Source organism: Lepisosteus platostomus, chromosome 25 (assembly GCF_059453375.1).
Source record: "Lepisosteus platostomus isolate fLepPlt1 chromosome 25, fLepPlt1.hap1, whole genome shotgun sequence".
In the NCBI taxonomy this organism is placed as follows: domain Eukaryota; kingdom Metazoa; phylum Chordata; class Actinopteri; order Semionotiformes; family Lepisosteidae; genus Lepisosteus; species Lepisosteus platostomus.
The window spans coordinates 8,846,315-8,865,928 of NC_142635.1; the positions used below are offsets into that span (position 1 = coordinate 8,846,315).

Genomic DNA, 19,614 nt, shown 5'->3' on the forward strand with positions numbered 1-19,614 from the left:
ACCAAAGTAATCACTTTACATCCCGGAAGACGCAGATTTTAAAATCAATCTAACTTTTCTGGCAAATGTTACCACTGTCACACAACCAGAGGAGCCAAAGACAAATTTTGTTGTTGTCGTTGTTGTTTTTTGGATTCAACTCAAATTACATATTAAACAAGAAACAAAGAATTTGACCGTGTTTATCTTTACAATCTTGATGCAGCTGTCTTTGAAATGAATGGCTTTTTACTGCAGACAAACCAGCTTGCACTATGATGTAAATGTAGAAATAAATAAAATAGAAATAAAAAATGTAGAAATAAATAACTGACAGAAGCAAAGATGGGAAAAAAAGGCAAAAATATTTGTTCCAAAGCTTAGTGGCAGTAACTTTGGAAGCTGTTTGCAGCTCTATTGCATTAGATCTCCTCCACTGCAAAGAAAGAAAAAACTCTTTGCCACACTGACTTCTTCATGATCCCTTTCATGAAGGGTCGCTGCCCAGACGTTTTTCTACAGCTGACCTTTACTGGACATATTGCAAATGGACTTGTCAAAATCCCCCCCGAAGTGGAGAAAATGGGGTCAGAATATCTTTGTTTCCTTGGCCAGGTCATGACCCCAGGCCACAGGAAGGCTAACTGACCAGCGCTAGTCTAGAGCAGTGCTGACAGCTGGCAAAGCGCGTTGTGTGTCCATCAGGCCTGGCCTCCTGCTGGGTGTCTAATTAAGGACTGCTGTAACAAAGATGGGCCCCTGGCACTAACAAAGCAATATTCCACCAGGGCCACTTAAATTAGCAGCAAACACTCGGCAGCATAACGCAGGAACACTGGAGTTATTTTTTATTGCCACGTTGTTGGGGCAGGCCTCATGTTTTTCACAACAAGAGCTCATGAGCAGAACTATCAATGCATGGGAGTAGGGTAATGAAATTGTGCTAACATTGTGTTGATGACTACAACGAAGGTTGTCCTGCCCCAGCTATAAAATGTTAGGACTGTTAAGCCAGGAATCTTTGCTCGGTGCACTGCCTTTACACACATTCAGTTTCCACTTTTATAATGATTTATTAACTTCAATTACATGTTTGTTTCTTGTCAGATTCTCCATGTGCAGTCTGATTCATACTGCTGCCTGCCAAAAACGCAAACACAGCACCTCTACATCATTAGAAATCACATAAAAGACAGCCTAATTAACCTCCTAGAAAATCTGTTTACACAATGTTACAAGGCAAATTGGCAGGCTAAGATAGAAGTGTTCCATGATTTACCATGTTCTGACATTATTTTTATGATACTTTTCTGTATGCAGATAATGCACACCTGGCACTGGTTTCTGAGGTGTGGCTTGATTTCACTGTGCTTGACGTACTACAATTCATTTTCCAGGGCCACATACAAATACCAGGCTGGCTATTTTTTTATTTAAAAGTCTTTCAAATTTTTTTAATCCCGAAAATCTCTTCCCCCTCCCTCTCCCCCCCACCCACCCACCCAAAAAAAGCTCCACTCCAAGCGCAGGACAGTGACTCCTGAGAAGTCAGCGTGGTACGGCGAGGTGTACCAGCTCATGGCTCATGACCATGGGAGGGCCCTGTTAAAGGAGCTAATCAAACATATCCTGTGGGCCCCTGGGAGGCGGGAGGAAAGCAGATTACAGAGCCCAAGGCCAGAATCAAACTCTGGGCTCTGAAGCTGTGAAGCAGCTGCCCTTCTCATCAAGCCCACCATGCTGCTGCCTCACATACACTTTTCGAGACTCCATCCAGCCATCCAGCCCATTTCTAAAAACGGAGTGGGTGGCTGGACTTTGTTACTGTCGTGTAGCATAAGATTCAGACTTATTTTGTTGTAGATGCTGGTGTAACCGAGAAGCAGATCCTAGTGGAACATTTCCTTTGGCCTCATTGAGACAAAACATTGTGGATTTTACTAGATGTATACAATTGAAGCAATGTGAATTATGCAATGTTATACAGTACAAAACACATAACGTTCAAGTGTGAAAGACTGTATACAGAGGGTATAGAAAGTCACCACCCCCTTTCAAAATGTGTACCTTTGGTCGTATGACACTCTGAAAATAAAAACAACTTAAATTAGGCTTTTTCTGTTTTTATTTACACACAGCAAACCACATTAGCCAACTGAAAATAAAATTCTAAAACATTCTGAAAATTAATTAATATTACAACAGTAAAATACCTTATTTGGATAAGTGAACAACCCCCTTACAATTGCATATGTAAACTTGCTCAGGTATAACCAACCACCTTACAAATCACACAACAAACTAACTGGCTCCCAGCTGTGATCAACTGTGGTGATTTTGATTAGTTCAGAATAAAAGCAGCTGTTTCTAGAGGACTGCACTGCTTGGAAGTGCATTTCAAAGCAAAGAATCCACTATGGGTGGAAAGGTACTTTCAAATGAACTTTGAGATAAAGTTGTGGGAAGAAGTGGAGTGAAGAGGGCAGTCCATCAACGGTCACCACACAGTTTGACTGAGCCAGAACAATTCTGTAAGGGGGAATGAGCAAATATTCCTCCCTCTAGGTGTGCAAAGTTGGTAGAGATGTATCCAAATAGACTCAACACTAATTCAAGCACCAAGTATTAACTCAGGGGGGTATTCTCTTATCCAACCCAGTTATTCAAAATGTCTGAAAAAAAGTAGCTTTCATATTTCACTTGGATATTGCAAGGTACAATTTGTAAATAAAACTGGAAAAAGTCTGATTTTTGTCTTCCTTTTGTTGCCCTAAAGGGGTTGGTGGCTTTCTATACCTGTATGCTGTCAACATAGTGCTCTGATGGTGCTTGTGTGTCAGAGGTTAGAAGAGTAAGGGCACTTGGAACAAATTACTTCCTAAAAATGCTTCTGTAACCTTAAGTACTCTAAAGCGACCAGCTTTTAAATGTGAATAAAGTTGTGGGGAGAGAAAGTGGTTAAAACCACATCATCCCCCTGTAACCTTAGCCACTTTATCCGTTTCAAACTCACCACCTAGTCAGTTTAAAGTGACCTTCAGCGTAGTGGGGACCCAGACCCCCTCCTGGCAAGCAATGGGCGCAAGGCAGGATAAACCCTGGATAGGACATCAAACACGCACACCCTCACACCAGAACCCGATTAGCCCAGCAGTCCTGAGGTTTCAGTCTCCACAGCTGTCACGGGACTCCATTATACCTGCATGTTTCCAATGCAGCTCTTCTACTGCTGTCTTCAGCAGTTCATCCTTTTCTTAAATAAGGATGGACATGCGATGAGGGGGGGAACTAACTCTCAACCTAATAGATCTCAAGTTAAGGTATGAGAGCTTTACCTTTGTCTGTGCTGCTGGGGGGGAGGGGGGGTTACAGCAGGAGGGGGGAACCCTGATCTTCTCTCCGAAGGCACTCCCATCCAATCTAAGGACACGAGCAACCTGAAATGCCTGGCGTGGAGCCGGCCGCACCAATTGGGCCAGAAGGTGAAGCTGCTGCTCGGCTGCCTTCAGGACAACGATCTAGAGGGGGCAAAAAAAAATTGAACTAGGGGGAATGGGGACAGCATGTCCAGCCCACCTCCATCCATTTCCTAACCACTTCTCCCACTTCAGGGTCACAGACAATCCAGATGAGCCAGAGCCTGTCCCAGCAAGCACCAGGCGCAAGGCAGGGAACACCCTGGATGGGACGCCCGGCTATCACAGACACACACACTCACACCAGGGCCAGTTTCCCCAGAAGCCAATTAACCGGCATGTCTTTGGACTGTGGGAGGAAACCAGAGCCCCCAAAAAACCCACACAACCAGGGGGAGAACATGCAGACTCCACACAGACAGCACCTCAAGGCTGGAACTGAACCCAGGATCCCAGCACTGCGAGAGGAGGGTTGAAAGTAACTATGAGACAGTAGAGAGCAACAAAAAAAAGAGTTATTGGAGTGAAAAAAATGTATTATGATGCACGTGAGCAAAAAAATAATAATCCGATTTTCATTTAGGAAAATGAAGCTGTCATAATTTGACCAATGCTGCGATTCCTGTTTAAAATATAGATTGCAATAATAATGCATATATAAGGTCTATCCTGTGATGTATTTCTTAGGATATCCTGGTAAGGGCTACCAGATTTGCTCAATTACTTTTTACCTGCGTTCCCAAAATCACATTTTCAAGATCACTCCTACAGTAGCTCAACACTGGAATCGCCTGCTCATGCAGAAGACGCTTTGTTGTTACAGCACGTGTCGCCGCCTAGTGGACACTCTAGTGAAGTAGACGACACAATGCGCGATTTTCAATTAACAGGAATGCTGTAACTGTCGAGTTTTAACTTGCTACGCTATGCTAACATTAAAATGTTAAGTAAAAAAATGAACAAGGTACAAAGAATAATTACATTAATTTTAATTAAATAAAAGTACAACCAGCACATCATCAATAGAGCACCTGTTGCAAAAGTGTCTTCAGAACCTGCAGTCAAGAAAGCTATATATTTTAAGAAAATATATATTTATGGAACAAGGTTATTTTCCACGCTGGAAGGAAAAGAATAGACGCAACGTGGAGAACACACTTGAAGAAGGCTCCACGGCCGAAACGTTGTGTTTTTCTTCTCTTTTCAGCTGGAATTCTCTTTTCAGCTGGAATAAATCCATTACCTGTTCCTCTGCAGCCTACGGATGCTGACGCAGCTCCCTACTTGAACTTCAATTATTACGGTTATTTATAAACCCAATGTCGCCACCAACCAAAAACCAAAAGTTACTGCTGAACAAATAATTGTTTAGTCTTGAGTACTTACCTACAAATATTATGCCACTACAAGAGTATAATGTTTGATAAAACTATTTATAAGCGATAGCATACTGTACATTACTTTTGGTCCTCGACTGCGTAAACACGGACGTTTAAATGCACGTTTGCACAAAGAATATATACATAAGTCAACAGAAATAAACGAGTCAACAGTTTTCGCACTATTCGTTTTTCTAAAATGTAATTTCTCGTAAAGGTTTAAGCCTTTAACAAAATTAGTATTCCTTCATTTAAAATACATTTAGTACTTATGATAATTAGAAAAACTGCGTGCTGCAGGTTCTATTCCCCTCACAAAGATGGCGATAGCAGCGCACCTCTTGGATGTGCTGTTTTTTGCCCCACAGTATCCCAAGATGCACCATACTTAGACCCCCCCCCCGAAGACGTCAACTCCCCTCCCCCTCCCCTTAGCAACAGAATCAAGATGGCGGCGCCCAGTAACGCTGATCATTCGCCCGAAATATCAATGCCATTAAAGATACCCAAAACCGAAGTTCCCTCTCCTGAGTCGGGGGATCTGAGCGACAGCAACCAATACCATTCCAACCCGTCGACCCCGAACCGTTTTTCCCCGCTCAATGTGGGGATATCGGGTTCGGGCAGCGCAGGCCGTGGCAGTTCGGCCTCGGCTTCCAATAGCTTTCCCGCCTGCCGCGGCATGTCGTGGACCCCTTCCGAAACCAACGCGCTGATCGCCGTGTGGGGCAACGAGCGGCTGGCGGAGGCGCGGATGCAGCAGCTGGAGGGCGCCGGCACGGTGTTCTCCGGGAAGGCGCCCGGGCCGGCCATGTACGAGCGGGTCTCCAGGGCCCTGGCGGAGCTGGGCTACGAGAGGACCCCCTCGCAGTGCAGGGAGAGGATCAAGGTAAATCACGGCACCGTCCGCCCCTCGGCGGGGCTCGGCGACCACCGGCAGCTGCGGGCCGTTGTCATCTCTCGTTGGGGTTATGCTTGGCGTGCGGTAATAATGCGTTCATTCTTGTGCTTTCGTTTTCTTTTTCTCTTGCGATGCCATGATCATTATGAATGCTTCTTTTTTTTGCGGATATTATACTGCTTTTCTTGGACACCTTCATAATCACAAGAAACTATACCTTGCTTTATATTATGCTGTTGCTCTGAATTGATCCCCCCGACTAACAGAACGCCCTTTGTTACTGTCGTGCATCATAACGTTCAGACGTGTTTGTTGAAGATGTTGGTTTTGCCGAGAATCAGAATCTAGTTTATTGTCCCCATTTTGCGGAAAATGTCCTTCGGCCTCATTGAGACAATAAAAACATTATAATAATTAAAATGCATGTATCGTCCAGCGGATTTTACAAGATGTATACAATCGATGCAGTGTGAATTATGCGGTGTAATACAGTACATCATGTTCAAGTGTGACATATGCTGTCAATATAGAGCTCTGAAGTGGCTTGAATATCAGAGTTTAGAAGAGTGATGGCAATTTGAACAAAAGACTTCTTAAGAATGTGTTTTTGTAACCTATAGTACTCTAAAGCGACCAGATGGTATGTTTTCAAACTGGGAGTGTAGCAGCGAGCACCAGGCATCATTCACTATTAATACTGCTTTCCTGTGTACACTCCTAGCATCCATGTGGTTCAGCTGGTTCTGTGCCCATGCTTATAGTCTTGAGAGCTTGTCTCTACCCTGACAGCAGATCCCTACACCCAGTGGAGATGTTACAGAGAGCACACTCCACCAGCCTCGTGTAGACAAAGTCTAGGAGGGGTTTGTTTGCATCAAAGCCTTTCCATTCCTCCTCCCTCTCAAGAGAAATCATTTCTGTATGGCTTTTTAAAAACCCACGCTGTGTTGTCTGAGCAGTTCAGTTTGTTATCAATACAATGTACCAACATATGTATGCAATTCAGTTTAAAATTCTTTCTTCATCCCCAAGGGGAGCAGTTTAAGATTTAAAACAAGGTGCTCCGGTTTCCTCCCACAGTCCGAAGACATGCTGGTAGATTAACTGGCTTCTGGGAGCACTGGCCCTGGTGTGAGGGCGTCTGGTTTTGCGTGTGCCTTGCGGTGGACTGGTGTCCCATCCAGGGAGTATCCTGCCCATTGCTTGTCGGGATAGAGTTGCAAAATGAGCCAATTGTACCAAATGTATGACAGCGTGTTTACATGATGCAAGATCATCCCCAGCAATTCTGTTTTGTTTTGCAGCGTGGAATATAACAATCAAGTAAAGCAGTAAGTCATGTGTTTTTGGAGCAGTAATCAATGCTTTAATCTGTGTCAAAATTTCAAGATAACGTATTTCTCAAATATTTTCCATTTGACATGTCAACCTGTATATACGTGTTTATCATGTTAATAAATATCCCCGTATTCAATCTACTGTTTTTGTTTTATGATTTATTATTCGTGAAAGCACTCACACCAATGCCCATCTCTGCTTCTGGTTTTGTTCTTTTGAGAGATAGGCGTGTGCTCTGCTCACTCTAATCACATGTGTTTCACTTGAGCAAGGGTGAACCTGCAGTTCAGTAGTTATTATAGGTCTGTCTTAAATCATCGGTTTGTAATGAGTCTGAAGCGTTTCAGCTGCTTCAGTTGAGTTAGTAATGACCGATGGTGGTGCTTGAGAGATACAGTGCGATGGTGTTTTTATTTCATATGATCTTGAAACAGCTCCGTTGACCCCACACCTAATTACCTGGTCAGAAGGCATTGTTCCAGCCGCTGGCGTGAAGAAACAAGATTTAAGGGTAATCTGTCCAGTCTGCTGGACATATCAAGGTTAATATGGTTCTTGAGACTGGTTTATCAGAGCATATTCACAATGAGTTCCATTATGTGACGTATTCCCCATTATTAGAGATCACAGCAGTTTATTTTATGGGATTCAGTTTGCTTTCCTCCTTGCCTGTAAATATCTGAACGGCAAAATGATTCAAGCCTAATGCTTAACAGTTCAAGTAATATTGGCTCCCACATTCTGTTTTAGTATCAGTAATAACGCTTTCTATGAATTGGAAGGACACCAACATTTGTAACCTAGGTGGCTAAAAAGCATTGCAGTGCAAAATCTCTGCATTGTAAATACAGAGCTCCCAACTTTCAAGCTTACAAGCTGCTATACGGGAGTTTGTTGGATGTAGGCTGTATTACTGCCACCCGGTGCAACGTGCTGCAGGATGGAGTGACAGTAGAGTGTTAGTGCGGTGTGAGCTGGTGAGGTCTGAGGAGGCAGGGCGAGAGCTGTCAGAGCTGCTCACTGCATGTCGCTGGTTTCCCCACCAGAGGGCGTAGGGGAGCAGCAGTGGACAGGAGGCTGGACCGCAAAGAGGAGACACGACTAGTCAAGCCAGCCAGGCAGGAGGACGTGGGGCAGTGAGGAGACCAGATGTCCAGGACATCCCAAGCTAGAGACAGCGAGGAATGGGGTGCCAGCTAAGATTCAGCTAAGAGGTCGAGTGGCAAAGGCGAGGAAAGCTGTACGGGGTGGATAGGAGAAGCAGGCAGGCCTTTCCAGGAGACATGTTGCGGAGTCCAGGCGGGACTCGGAAAGCCTGGCTCTGCGGCGCCCAGGAAGCAGTGGAAAAGTGGCCGGAGGCTGGCAATGCCTCCCTGGGGGGAAAGGTAACGCTGCTGGCCTCATCTCTCTCCCTCTCGGCGTGTTCGCAGACGCTGCGGCGGTGCTACAGCCGGGTGAAGGAGCACGGCGTGGGGAAGAGGAAGAGCAGCTACTCCATCGAGCAGCTGGAGAAGGTGTTCGGCCAGGGGGGCTGGGACTCCCAGACCTGCCAGCCGGTGCTCATCAACAGCAGCGGGCTGTACCAGGAGATGGAGTCCGACGGCAGCACCATGGAGGACTACTCCCAGGAGGACTGGGGCAACCAGGACCTCGCGGCTTTCCAGGAAGGAGAGACCGAGGCCGGTGAGTGGCGTCAACGCAGCAGCCGGGACACGGGAGGACACTCGGGCGGCGTGCGGAGGAAATGCACTGTCACATCACGTTACTCGAGCTGACTCGCTAGGGCCGCTCCAGAAGAGCCTTACTGGTATTTTTAGATCGTTAAGCTCCCCCAACCTCCAAATGAGCAAGATGGGCCAGATGGCATCCTCTCAAGTGTCATCTTTCCTGCGGTGGTAAAACCACTGCTGCCCCAGGGTGACAAAAATAATGAGTGTGCCGGCTATCGGGGTTTTATTGATTTATTTTTGATCCCAAACTTTCCTCCTTAATTTCTGCAAAATGAGTTGATATGAATGCACGTTCATCCGTGGCATAGAGAGGGTTATTAAGCCCCTGGGCGTCTGATAATGACGTGTAGGTTTCTTCTCTCTGAGTTTTGTTACGCTTGTGATGCCTTTCTCGTTTTTTAATCTCGACACTAGGTAATCAATTTGATTTTTGCCATCGTTTATAACTTCAGCTCACCTGAGTTCTTTCAACTGTGGCACTCTCTAAGGGGTGTCCTCGGACTGGGGAGTGTCTCTTAATGCACCAGCACGTTAAAAAAAAGTCAACACAAAGACTGTGGTTTGTAGCAATATGGTGTCCTGATCAAGTTCATTTATCTGGCATTGCTGTGACAACCCTGAGGACAGGTCTGCCTGATTTCAGCTTGGTTTTGTTTCACAGAGGATTCTGGAAAATGAATGGATTGCTTCCACAGGGACTGGCAGGGGAGAGATTATATCCTATCATGTGCTATCTCGGTTTTTAAACGTGCAGGCTGTCTCGCTTGTGATACACTCAATGCAAGCAATGTCTAAGCTGCAGCATAAAATGGATTTCACGCTCATAAATGACATGCTGTTTTCAAATTAAGTTAAAATGCTTGATTCTAGGCATTTTCTCTTACTGAGTTGCCAGCCATTGCATTTCTGTGACTTTAAGAAACTGCTAAGTGATAAAATGTCTTATGTTTGGTTGCTTTGATTTTTCTTCATCACGCTCTGAAATTCTGAACATTATGCTGGTATGACCTTTCCAAACTGGAAAGCAAGACTGTATTATGGTACGCATCTGCAAGCTAGAAAAAAAGTTAAAATATCAATGGGACTTTGGATATAAAAACTCATTTTAATTTAGCAGCATTTGATCAGCAAACAGCTGCTGGACTGTCTTGATTTCTGGAAAACAGGTTGTAACTAAGTCCTTAATACTGTTTTCTATTTCTGTGATCTGTACAGCAATTGAATTATATGTAGTGTCAACATAGATAATATAAATCTATTTTGCAAGAACAGTAGGCGTTCTCATTCTCAATGTTTGTCAATAGGGGGCAGTATTCTCTTTCACGTGGCAACATTTATTACACAGAAAGGTTTCTTACCTCTTCGCCTTCAGCTGTGCTTCATTAGCACCTCAAGAGGACGATTTTCTTCCAGACACGCCCTCTTTAAAAAGGTACGTATGCTGATCTTGTACATTCTACAAGAAAATGTTTAAATTCTAAAATAATATCAGTCACATAAATTGAATTAAATTGAATGTGTGTTTTTAAGACTGCGCTTCACCCTAACAGTGAGGCCTGTCTCGTCTTTTAGGTTCCAGGGAGCCTCTGTCCAGGCGAGCAGGACACCGCCAGGAGCTGAAGGAGAGGAGCCTGTACGAGGAGTACAAGAAGAGGACCGCGGCACAGCGGCGCAGAGTCGGTGTAAGAAGAGGGAACTGGAAGAGCGGTTACCAAAAGGAGGAAAGACGAGAGCGGACAAGGAGAGCAGCCCGGTGGAGGGTGAAAAAGAGGCGGGGCGGCACAGGGGAGCCACTAAGCCTGAAGGCCCTGTGATGGAGACTGGCTCCGCGCTCTGCACCTGCTGCTAATGATATCTCAGATCTCCAGGCGGTGGAGATGGCAGAAGCCGATATTGACACACAAGGAGTCGTTGAATCCCAACCACATGGACCACCGGCACTCCTGCTGCAAGAGGAGCCGGGCGAGTTCCCCAGCCCAGAGAGCCGGGCAGTGAAGCTGCACACGAGCTCCAGCCCGCAGTCCGCCTCCGAGAAGAAAGGAAGAGGTGGCAGGCGGACCGGAGGCCTTGGCCCACCCTGGGGGCTGTGAGGTCTGGGGGTGGACGCTGGAAAGGAGAAACAACACACCCCAAATGGTTGCCTGTTCTTCTACTACGGGACCCAGAAAATGTCAGATTTTTTACCAGTTTGCTGGTAAACACGAGGCAGAAACAGCTGGAAGCTGCGGTGCTACTGACATTTAGGAAATGTGTCTTGCATCTTGCGTGCAGATTTTACTGATGGACATCAGCTGAGATGTGTCGCGTTATGTCTGGTGACTACAAATTGTTTCTCACTGTATTAAGATGGTACGACTAATACCGTTAGCATGGTCTATGATCCCCTTATGTGTAATCACAGTTTATCTGTGGTATTTTGTAATATCTTTTAATCTTATTGCATAATCCCAAACTATGATGAACCACACCAGTATCTGGCAGCAGTTTGAGAATGAATTCTATTAATAGCAAATGGTTGTCTATAATTATACGCTGTCAGGATTGTACCTTTTTACCCTGTGGTATTTGTATAATATCAGCTTACAGAGCACCCTGTAGTAATTACTATTGTGAAAGTTTATCTTGGATTTGTTCAATATTGTTTCTTCTCTTATGTGTCTATAAAAACAAATTGCTTTCCACATCAGGTGTATTGTGAATTTCTGTTTTTTGTAGGGTATTAAACCGTGATTCAGTATTTGAACAATGAAACATTTTCTGTGTGCTTCCCTAAAACCTTGCTTACAAGTGATTTTTACTTCAAAGCCATACAAGAGATTAAGGGAGCAAATTGTATAAGCAGGCAACAGGCCGTGTGGATAATTACATATGAGCTTTTTTTTGTAATCTTTGATAAAACGCAGAGCAGTGGTACAACACTAAGCATACAGGGAACAACGGTAAAAACTAGTGCCTTTTATAATAAACTTTTTCCTCATTTAGGAAGACTACTTTGGAATTCTCAATTAACTCTTTAGCCCGCAGAAGTTGCTGACAACATGCATGTGCAGTTTAAAGGCCTGTTGTTTCCCTGTTCGTTGCAGGTGGCAGAGCTGCAGCTTTTGCATGGCACAGTTCTCATTGATACCATCACAGGCGCCTCGGTCTTCCACCAGAGGAAGGAAGGGAACGCCACGGCACATTGAGCTGAGGGTATCTCAGCTAAATTGAGATCTCCCAGTCCAGACAGTAGAAGACATTTCTCAGATGTTTTCTTCTGGCTGCAAGGGGCTAGGTGAAACCTATAGTCTCCAGGCTACATGGAGAACCCTGCAATTCCAGCAGAAGCTTCAACCAGATCACCAACTTCCTAGCCCAAAATATAACTAAATCTGTATGTTATTTTAACATTTGAACTTTATTTTTAACGGTTACGGCAGTAAACTCCTACCTTAAAGTTTCAGAATGCAGATGTAAATATGCACAGATTTTGAAGTTCTTGCGGGTATTATTTTCAGAATAAGGATCGCGTACCCTTCCGGTGTGATTTGGTCCTTCAGTGTCCGATGAGTTCTGCTTGTCTTACTGACAGATCTGTAAGATCGACTTTTTTTTAAAGGGATTAAAAGGGAACTTTCAAAACGTTTGTTAATGACTTAAGGGATGGCTCTGAAGAGGAGTCTTTTTTCTATAGTTGTCTGTTATCAATTTCCAATATTTATTAAAACATGTATTTCTTTGTTTCAGAGGAAGTGACGTTTTCTAAGAAGAGAACACTACAGCTAAGGCAGGAATCCTCAGAAGAACTCCAGTAAGTACTGATGAATAGACATTCTTGTCTTGTCTCCACTTGTCTGTGAATGAATAACAGGATGCTCACTTAGGATTGATCTCCTTTTCCAAACCTTTTCAGTACCTGCCTGATCCTTTTGCAATAGATTTTCGATATTTTTTTTTTATCGCAGGTTGTATATGGTGGCTCTGATCAGTTACGTCTTATGGATTCTAAATTAATTAGTTCAGCCTTTTCAGTAGATTCAGTGCTCGTAGAAAGACTATACTTTCCAAAGTAACACATTTTGTGGTCTAACATAAAATCTGAATTAATTTGACCTTTTTTTATACATTGTAACCCATAACCTCCAAATAAAAAACAAACTTTCTGAAATTACAAATGACAACCTAGAGAAATGGGTTGGATAAGTGTATGCACCCCTTAGGACTAGCAATTGTAAATGAGCTCTGGTGTAACCCGTTGCCTTCCAAAACAATCTAATTTCAATTCCACCAGCTTCCACCAGGCTCGCTGATGATGGAAGCCTATGAGCAAAATCTCGCCTTCGTCACAGTTCATTATAAGAAATGTTGAAATCATATCTTGAATGTCAAGTAGATGCGTGTACGAGAAACAATTATTTCGGTAAATAATCTGGTCTGCAAATATGTTTTATCAGCATGGCTGTAGATCCCAAGTCCATTCCAGCGATTGATCTAAAAGGAAACATGCAGGTTCTGTGAAATAATGGTCTTGGCACTAATCCTTGATGAACATCCCGGGTATGTCTCACAGCATTTAGATTTAGAGCAACCAAGATTCATAAATTGGGGACTGGTAGCAAAACAGGAGCCAGACAGTGAAGGACCACTGATCCCTTGATAATTTTACATCCAGTTCATTAAGACTATATCTAAAGCTGCATGTAAATATGAAGGGCAAGAAAATTAATCAACTCGGCTAAAAACGATCAGAAAACCATTAACTTTAACAAGAGCTGTTTCTGCGCTGTCTGTCTAAACCCTGACTGAAAGGATTAAAAGAGCTCATTAAATACGAGGTGAGATTGTATTTGAGCTGCTGCTACCTGTTCCAACATTTTTGCTGATTCTGAACTCTGCAACTGGTTATTAATATATTTTATTGTGAAATAACGTATTAACATTTGACATTGTTCGAGAAGACAGTATTTTAGATAATTGGATATTGTAGTGAGCAGTGGAGAAGAGGACTAAAGGACTCTCTAGGAAGGTTATAGTCTATTTTTAGCAGAAGGTGGGAAGATTGCAGAGTTAGACATTTCTTGTGGTCAGAAACTCTCGGTTGAAATGCATGTGGGTTGGAAGTGCTAACACCACAAGAACTGATAAGATGCTTAGGTCTTGGAAAGCTGGCTTGCTAAGTAAAGCTGAAACAGTCCAACGTAGGTAACAAACGAGCAGCGTTTGAGTGGTAAAGAGAATCCAGTGCACACTGAAAAATATTCCCCAAGAAATAACAGACTTGGATAGGTTGAACAAAGCAGTTATTAGCAGTGAAAGCTTGGTAGAAGCCTAATTGAACGTCTGGGGGGGCCAGTAAATTAGAAACACCGCAGAGGCTGAGGTCTTTTCATATTAAAAATCAAAAGATATACCATTCTGCAAAGGATTTACATTTAGACCAACTTGATCATTCGATAGGTGCCACTTTCCAGTGAGTAAAAAAAAAAAGCACTTTCTGGTCAATAATAAACTTATTCAGACCTGTGGTGTTACGGAGAACAGATCTCTTTAGAGGCCCAGTGACAGCTGGATTTATTTTCCAGTGAGCTGCATGTCTGCTTAGGTGGCTCCCTAAAATGTATGAATGCCTTGCTGATCCTGCATGTGCGTTTATCACCACGTTTAAAGAAGCTGTTGATATTTCTAATCCCCGTTTCCAGTGGCCCCTGTGTGCCCTTGCAAAGCTGACCTGAATCTCCCGTCTCTCTCCAGGAGGCAGGAAGTGATGCAGAATGTGATGCGCATCCTGGAGTCCGTGCAGATCAAATGGGAGCACTTCCAGACGTGGACGGATTTCTCCCGGCTGCACCTCTCCAACAAGCTGGCCATCTTTGGGGTGGGCTACAACACGCGCTGGCGGGAGGAGATCCGCTACCACTACGCCGAGATCAGCTCCCAGGTGCCCCTCGGGAAACGCCTGCGGGAGTATTTCAACCCCGAGAAGACGGAGGGGCGGGTCATCATGACCAAGGTGCAGAAAATGAACTGGAAAAACGTTTACTACAAATTCTTGGACATCACCATAAGCGAGGCCCGTTGCCTGGAACTGCACATGGAGGTGGACTGGATACCCATTGCACAGTCCCGGGCAGCGGGGGGCGGGAACGGAGCACAGTACCTTTTGCCGGGAGGCATCCCCAAAACCCACGGGCTCTACGCTATAGGCTACGAGGAGGTGGACCCGAGCTCGACGTCCAAATCGGGAGACAACGACGGCGACGAGGACGACGACGACAACGACGACGCCTCCTCCTCCCCAGATCCGGGCGAGCCTGACAAAAGCTCGGAGAAGTCCGAGCCGCAGGAGCCGGAAGAGGAGACGTCTCCCAAAGTGACTTACTGCTACCTCGGCATTGCCGAGGACAGGACTCTACAGCAGTGCTTGTTTCAGCACTTCCAGAGTTCGGGCAAGTACTACAGCAGGGGGGAGTCGTCGGCCGTCACGAAGTTCCTCCTTTCGAACTGCAGCGGGGGCTCCCCCCGCCTGGCTATTTATATTAAATTTATCGAGGTGGAGCTGGACTTCCTCTCGGCGGGCTCTTTGGTCGAGTGCTTAGAAATTGCCGTTGGCTATTCTTTAAAGTTTAACAAAAAGGAGACACTTTAAATCCCCGGCCTGTTTTTTTTTTTTTTGTTGTTGTTGTTGTTGTTTTTTTTTTCCCCAGTGACTTGAGGATGTAAAACGAACCATGATGGGCCTCTTTCTATTCTTCACCCCCCTTTGCAGCTACTTTCATCACGTTGTCAGGGAGGTGGTGTGTATTTCTCTAAAGAAGGGGCGAGTTGAGGAAAGTGGGGCTGTTCCCACTACATGGAGGGTGACCCTTCAGCCAGTCCTAAAAAACTGCCTTTTCTCTTCTTTGAAGCTAAGCTTCACCTCACGTGCCAGCAAAGATCCCAAGGTAAAGGAGAGGCAAAAAAGCAAGACCACCGTAACTGAACAAGTGGAGGGATATACAGTATAGTGATATATATATAAAATATATATTGAAATCTCAAGCCTTGAATTGTGTGAACATTCCAGCATTTCCAGACATGTCATTTTGATAAACTGTAATAAAATCTTTTTTTATTTTTTTTAAGCACAGTATCTTATTTTAGTATTGTCTTTTCCAAGCCGTCTTCTTGTATTTGTTTACATTGTCGATGTCACAATAAATGAGCAACCGACCGTGGTGGGTGCGAGTTATGCGTTGCACGTCGGCCGGCCGGCGGCGAGCTTTCTGTGAGGTGGCAGCTCTGGAAGAGAAGGAGCACCGCTCGGCCTCTCCCAGGGTCGTGACGATGTGTCCGGCGGGTCGTAAATACAGGCAACCTGATTATTTTTTGGTCGAAACTGTTACAAGATGCTCCCCATAGTCGTGCTGTTTTGGAGATGCTTTGTCTTTTTTTTTTTCAGTCCAGTACAACATTGCTGGCTTTTTCTAGATATAATGTAGGGAAATAGATTAGTCTTCCATACAGTCGGTTAATTCTTTTCACCTTTTAGGAACAGCAGGCTTGCAATTTTTTTGCCCTTTTAAGTTCTGTTTTGAGTAAACATCCGTAGGCATTTCCGATACACCTTTAGTGGTTTGTCAGTACAGGATGCAAGCTGGCAGCAATTAAAATCTGAACCGTTCGGCTGTTTGGTGGACACTATTTTCCCCATTTCCTTGGGGTTTCGCAGTTCATCACCACGTGGCATAGCAGTCCTTTTTTTCTGAAAGGATCACGCTGATCACGGACACGTGCAACGTGTTTCTGTGTTCTTTTCATGATTCATTTCCTGCAGTTCTGACCAAGCTGGCAAGACCATTCACAAATGATGGAGAGAAACTTCTGATTCTGCTAGAAACGGCACGATTTGGCTCAGCGTACAGTCCAAGCTGATGCAGGATTGTCAAGATGTGGGGAAAAAACGATTTGAAAGAACCTTGTTTTGTATTCGGGGTATATGGGTTTTTATTTTCCGGCTTCAGTAATGCGGAGCCTGTGTATGTGCACAGCTGAAAAATGTACAATCTTTCTTTCATACATGATTTTATGTCTCCGGGTAGACTCAATCCAGATTCTATCCTCTGTCATGAGGGAGAATGCTAAGTGCCATTATAATAAAGCTTCTAAGGGTTGTTGCACACCATTTTCATAAATGATTTGTGATGCATAGCATAGAGCCGTAACTTTAAGGTGGTAAAGGTATGAAGAAATGAATTCATTGCCAATTGATAGATTTGTCTAGCTTTCTGCTAACCTTGTTGCTTCCCAGTCTGGTTACCAGGATATGTTCAAAATATTTTAAGTTTGTGAGCATTTTTTTTCTCCACTGTTTGTACATCAAAGTTCCAAAGCAGTACTGAGCTGTGGCGATTATCTGAAAAATATTTCCTGCTTGTCCTACGACTTTTCAGGTTAAGAATGGCCACTTGAAACGTGGTTTTGGTTTGGAGTTTTGAGCTCTTTCGCTGAATGTGCTGGTCACAGGTCTCAGAGTGGGTCCTTGTTAAATCGGATTGTGTATAGGTTAGTGTACGTGGGACCCTACAGGTGTATGTACAGTATGTGCCCACGCTGCATGGTTGTGGGTGTTGTTTTAATGACATAGTGTTGATGTTTTGGCCACCTGCACTGTCCATCCAATCTTGAGCAGTGGCTGAAGCAGTTATTGGAATGATGGGCAACGCTCTAGGCCTTAAACTCTTTTTCATAAACGTTATGAACACCGAATCGGGCCTTAATGACTGACACACCAGTGCCCTCTACTGATAAGGACTGCAGCTGCACCCATCCACTGTTGATGCTAACCTGCTAGGTAGTATTTTCATTTGACCGGATATTTCTTTTTACAAAATAGTCTTAAAGTTATCCAAATGCTCTTTGTTAAATATCTGCTCAAAGCTAAATACACCTTTCTTATGCAGCCACAGGTAAATTATCCATTCCATCAATACCAGATAAAAGTTATGTAAATGTGGCCTGTAGGTTTTTTGTTGATTTGTAGTTTTTTTTGTCGTGAAATGCACAACAATGCCCAAGATTGCACTCTTTTCAGAAAATACATTCTTTAGAAACTTCCAAAATAGGTTTTGGGAGTTTCATGTTTTGAGGACTTTAGAAGAGCTGACTGAGCTGCTGGACCTGACTGGCTGAGTTTTGGATTCCTGCTAAGAATGAAAAGCTTTCGGAGTCAATTGAGTTTCATGATGCGCAGCTTCTTCCAATTTCAAAATTATTGCATTGTAATAATGAGAAATGACACTGTTTTTATCATTTTATTTTGCTAATGGGAGGTCCAGGCACGAAGAGATTAACGAGGTGGGTGCTTTGGCAACCCCTCATGCTTTTTAGCTGAGAAAATCGTGGAAAATCAAATTCTTTGTTTTCGAACCAACCTGTAACTTACTTTGAGAGCATGAATTAGAAACCACAAACACTAGATTTAAACCGCAAGATCAATTATACGGAGGCTTCTTGGCTGCAGGTGAAACACGCCAAATTTGAACGCTCTTAAGAAAGAGTGAAAGGAAATCATCCTAGTACTTACATTCCCCTTTCTTGGGGGGCATACATTTTCTTTTTACTATGAAATCAATGTCCCTGGTTCCTAAAGAGCTGGTTTCTAAATAAGATAAAAGATGTTAAGTTTCTTTGGCGAAAATGTCTGCCAGGCTTAACAGTGTGGTAAATGCCAAAAAACAAAATACTTTATTTTTTGGGAGATTTTTTCATACATGTAAGTACAGCATTGCAAGTTTGTGCAACTGCTGTAAAATTGTTGCCTGATGTTGAAATGGACTGTTTGAAGCTGTCGGGATGTTTGTAACTGATGAAACCGCTCACAGTTTTTAAAAGATATTGTCTTTACACTTATAATTTTAAAGGTAGAAGAAACTTAAAAAAAAAACAAATTACATTACAGAATGACATGACTGGATCTCTTGCCATGTCTCACAAAGTGTTATTGTCCTAACAGGCAATTTGTTCTGGACATTGTCCTGCAGTATTGGGGGAAAATGAGGGGAAGGTATAGAATGTTAATATAATTTACTTGGTAGTTCCGTTTGAGTGCAGAAAAGTCCTGTCCTTTATTTATTTCTCGATAGTCTGTGAAAATATTCACAGGTAAAGTGCATAACACTTAAATCCACTGAAGTTAACTAAAACACTGTTACATATATGAAAATGACCCTTTTTGTTGGTTTGGATTTTTTTTTCATTTTCTCAATGGTTGTAGAAGTCTTATAAGCAGAAAACCCATATTCAACAGTTATTTAAGACATTTTTATAGTGTCATTTTTTAATGTAAGAAATAAATCTGTAGCATTTATTAAAACTACAAGGTCCACAGTGTGGTTTATAATTGTTTTTATCTCCTGGTCTGACTTTTCCAACCTTTGCATTTTTCTTTTCATCTTAGCTGTATTTGTAACAAGTTTTCACACATTTTATTTGGGCAGCTAGTTGTCAGTACAATGACAACTTAAAAGAAACATCTGATTGCATTCCAAATCCAAATTTGATTTGTGAATGTTTGAAAGTCAGATATTCTCCTCAACATCCTTGGGCAATCTTTCAAAACTCAACCTTTTGCTGATTTTTGTAATTTACAACTCATTTTATTTTAGTTAAAAACCTTTTTGGCTACAATATAACATGTAATCGCTCTTCCCGATAAATAATTAATTAATTTGGTCTCGTGTTATTGGCTAAAAATGAGTACAAAGAAGGCAATGTATTTATAGTCTGCTTATATAGCTGCTTGTGAATATGGCAGATCTATCTTCAACTTACTTATAATGTCAAATATTGTAAAGTCAAATGTTTTATTGGCTAGACACCGCCTGCAGCCAATGATCAAGAATTGCAGGATGGTC

At 43.2% G+C, this 19,614-nt stretch overlaps 2 protein-coding genes across 3 annotated transcripts in view; one reads left to right on the forward strand and one right to left on the reverse strand.

Moving 5' to 3' along the window:
* robo3 (roundabout, axon guidance receptor, homolog 3 (Drosophila)) overlaps positions 1-5,107 on the reverse strand; it is a 179,492-nt gene extending 174,385 nt beyond the window's left edge. The window contains exons 1-3 of one of the 2 annotated variants that reach the window (XM_088620026.1): positions 4,782-5,107; positions 3,821-3,877; positions 3,315-3,497 (exon numbers count right to left, since the gene is read on the reverse strand). The gene's annotated coding sequence lies outside the window, so the exon portion shown is untranslated. The remainder of the gene's footprint in view (positions 1-3,314; positions 3,498-3,820; positions 3,878-4,781) is intronic. The other variant, XM_088620025.1, reaches the window with a different exon arrangement.
* An 82-nt stretch (positions 5,108-5,189) lies between these two features.
* msantd2 (Myb/SANT DNA binding domain containing 2) lies at positions 5,190-18,648 on the forward strand. The gene is made up of 4 exons (XM_088620028.1): positions 5,190-5,663; positions 8,444-8,696; positions 12,470-12,533; positions 14,474-18,648. Exons 1-4 carry the CDS (start codon positions 5,223-5,225, stop codon positions 15,366-15,368), a joined length of 1,653 nt encoding a protein of 550 aa, XP_088476154.1. The 5' UTR covers positions 5,190-5,222; the 3' UTR covers positions 15,369-18,648.
* The last annotated feature ends 966 nt before the right edge of the window (positions 18,649-19,614 follow it).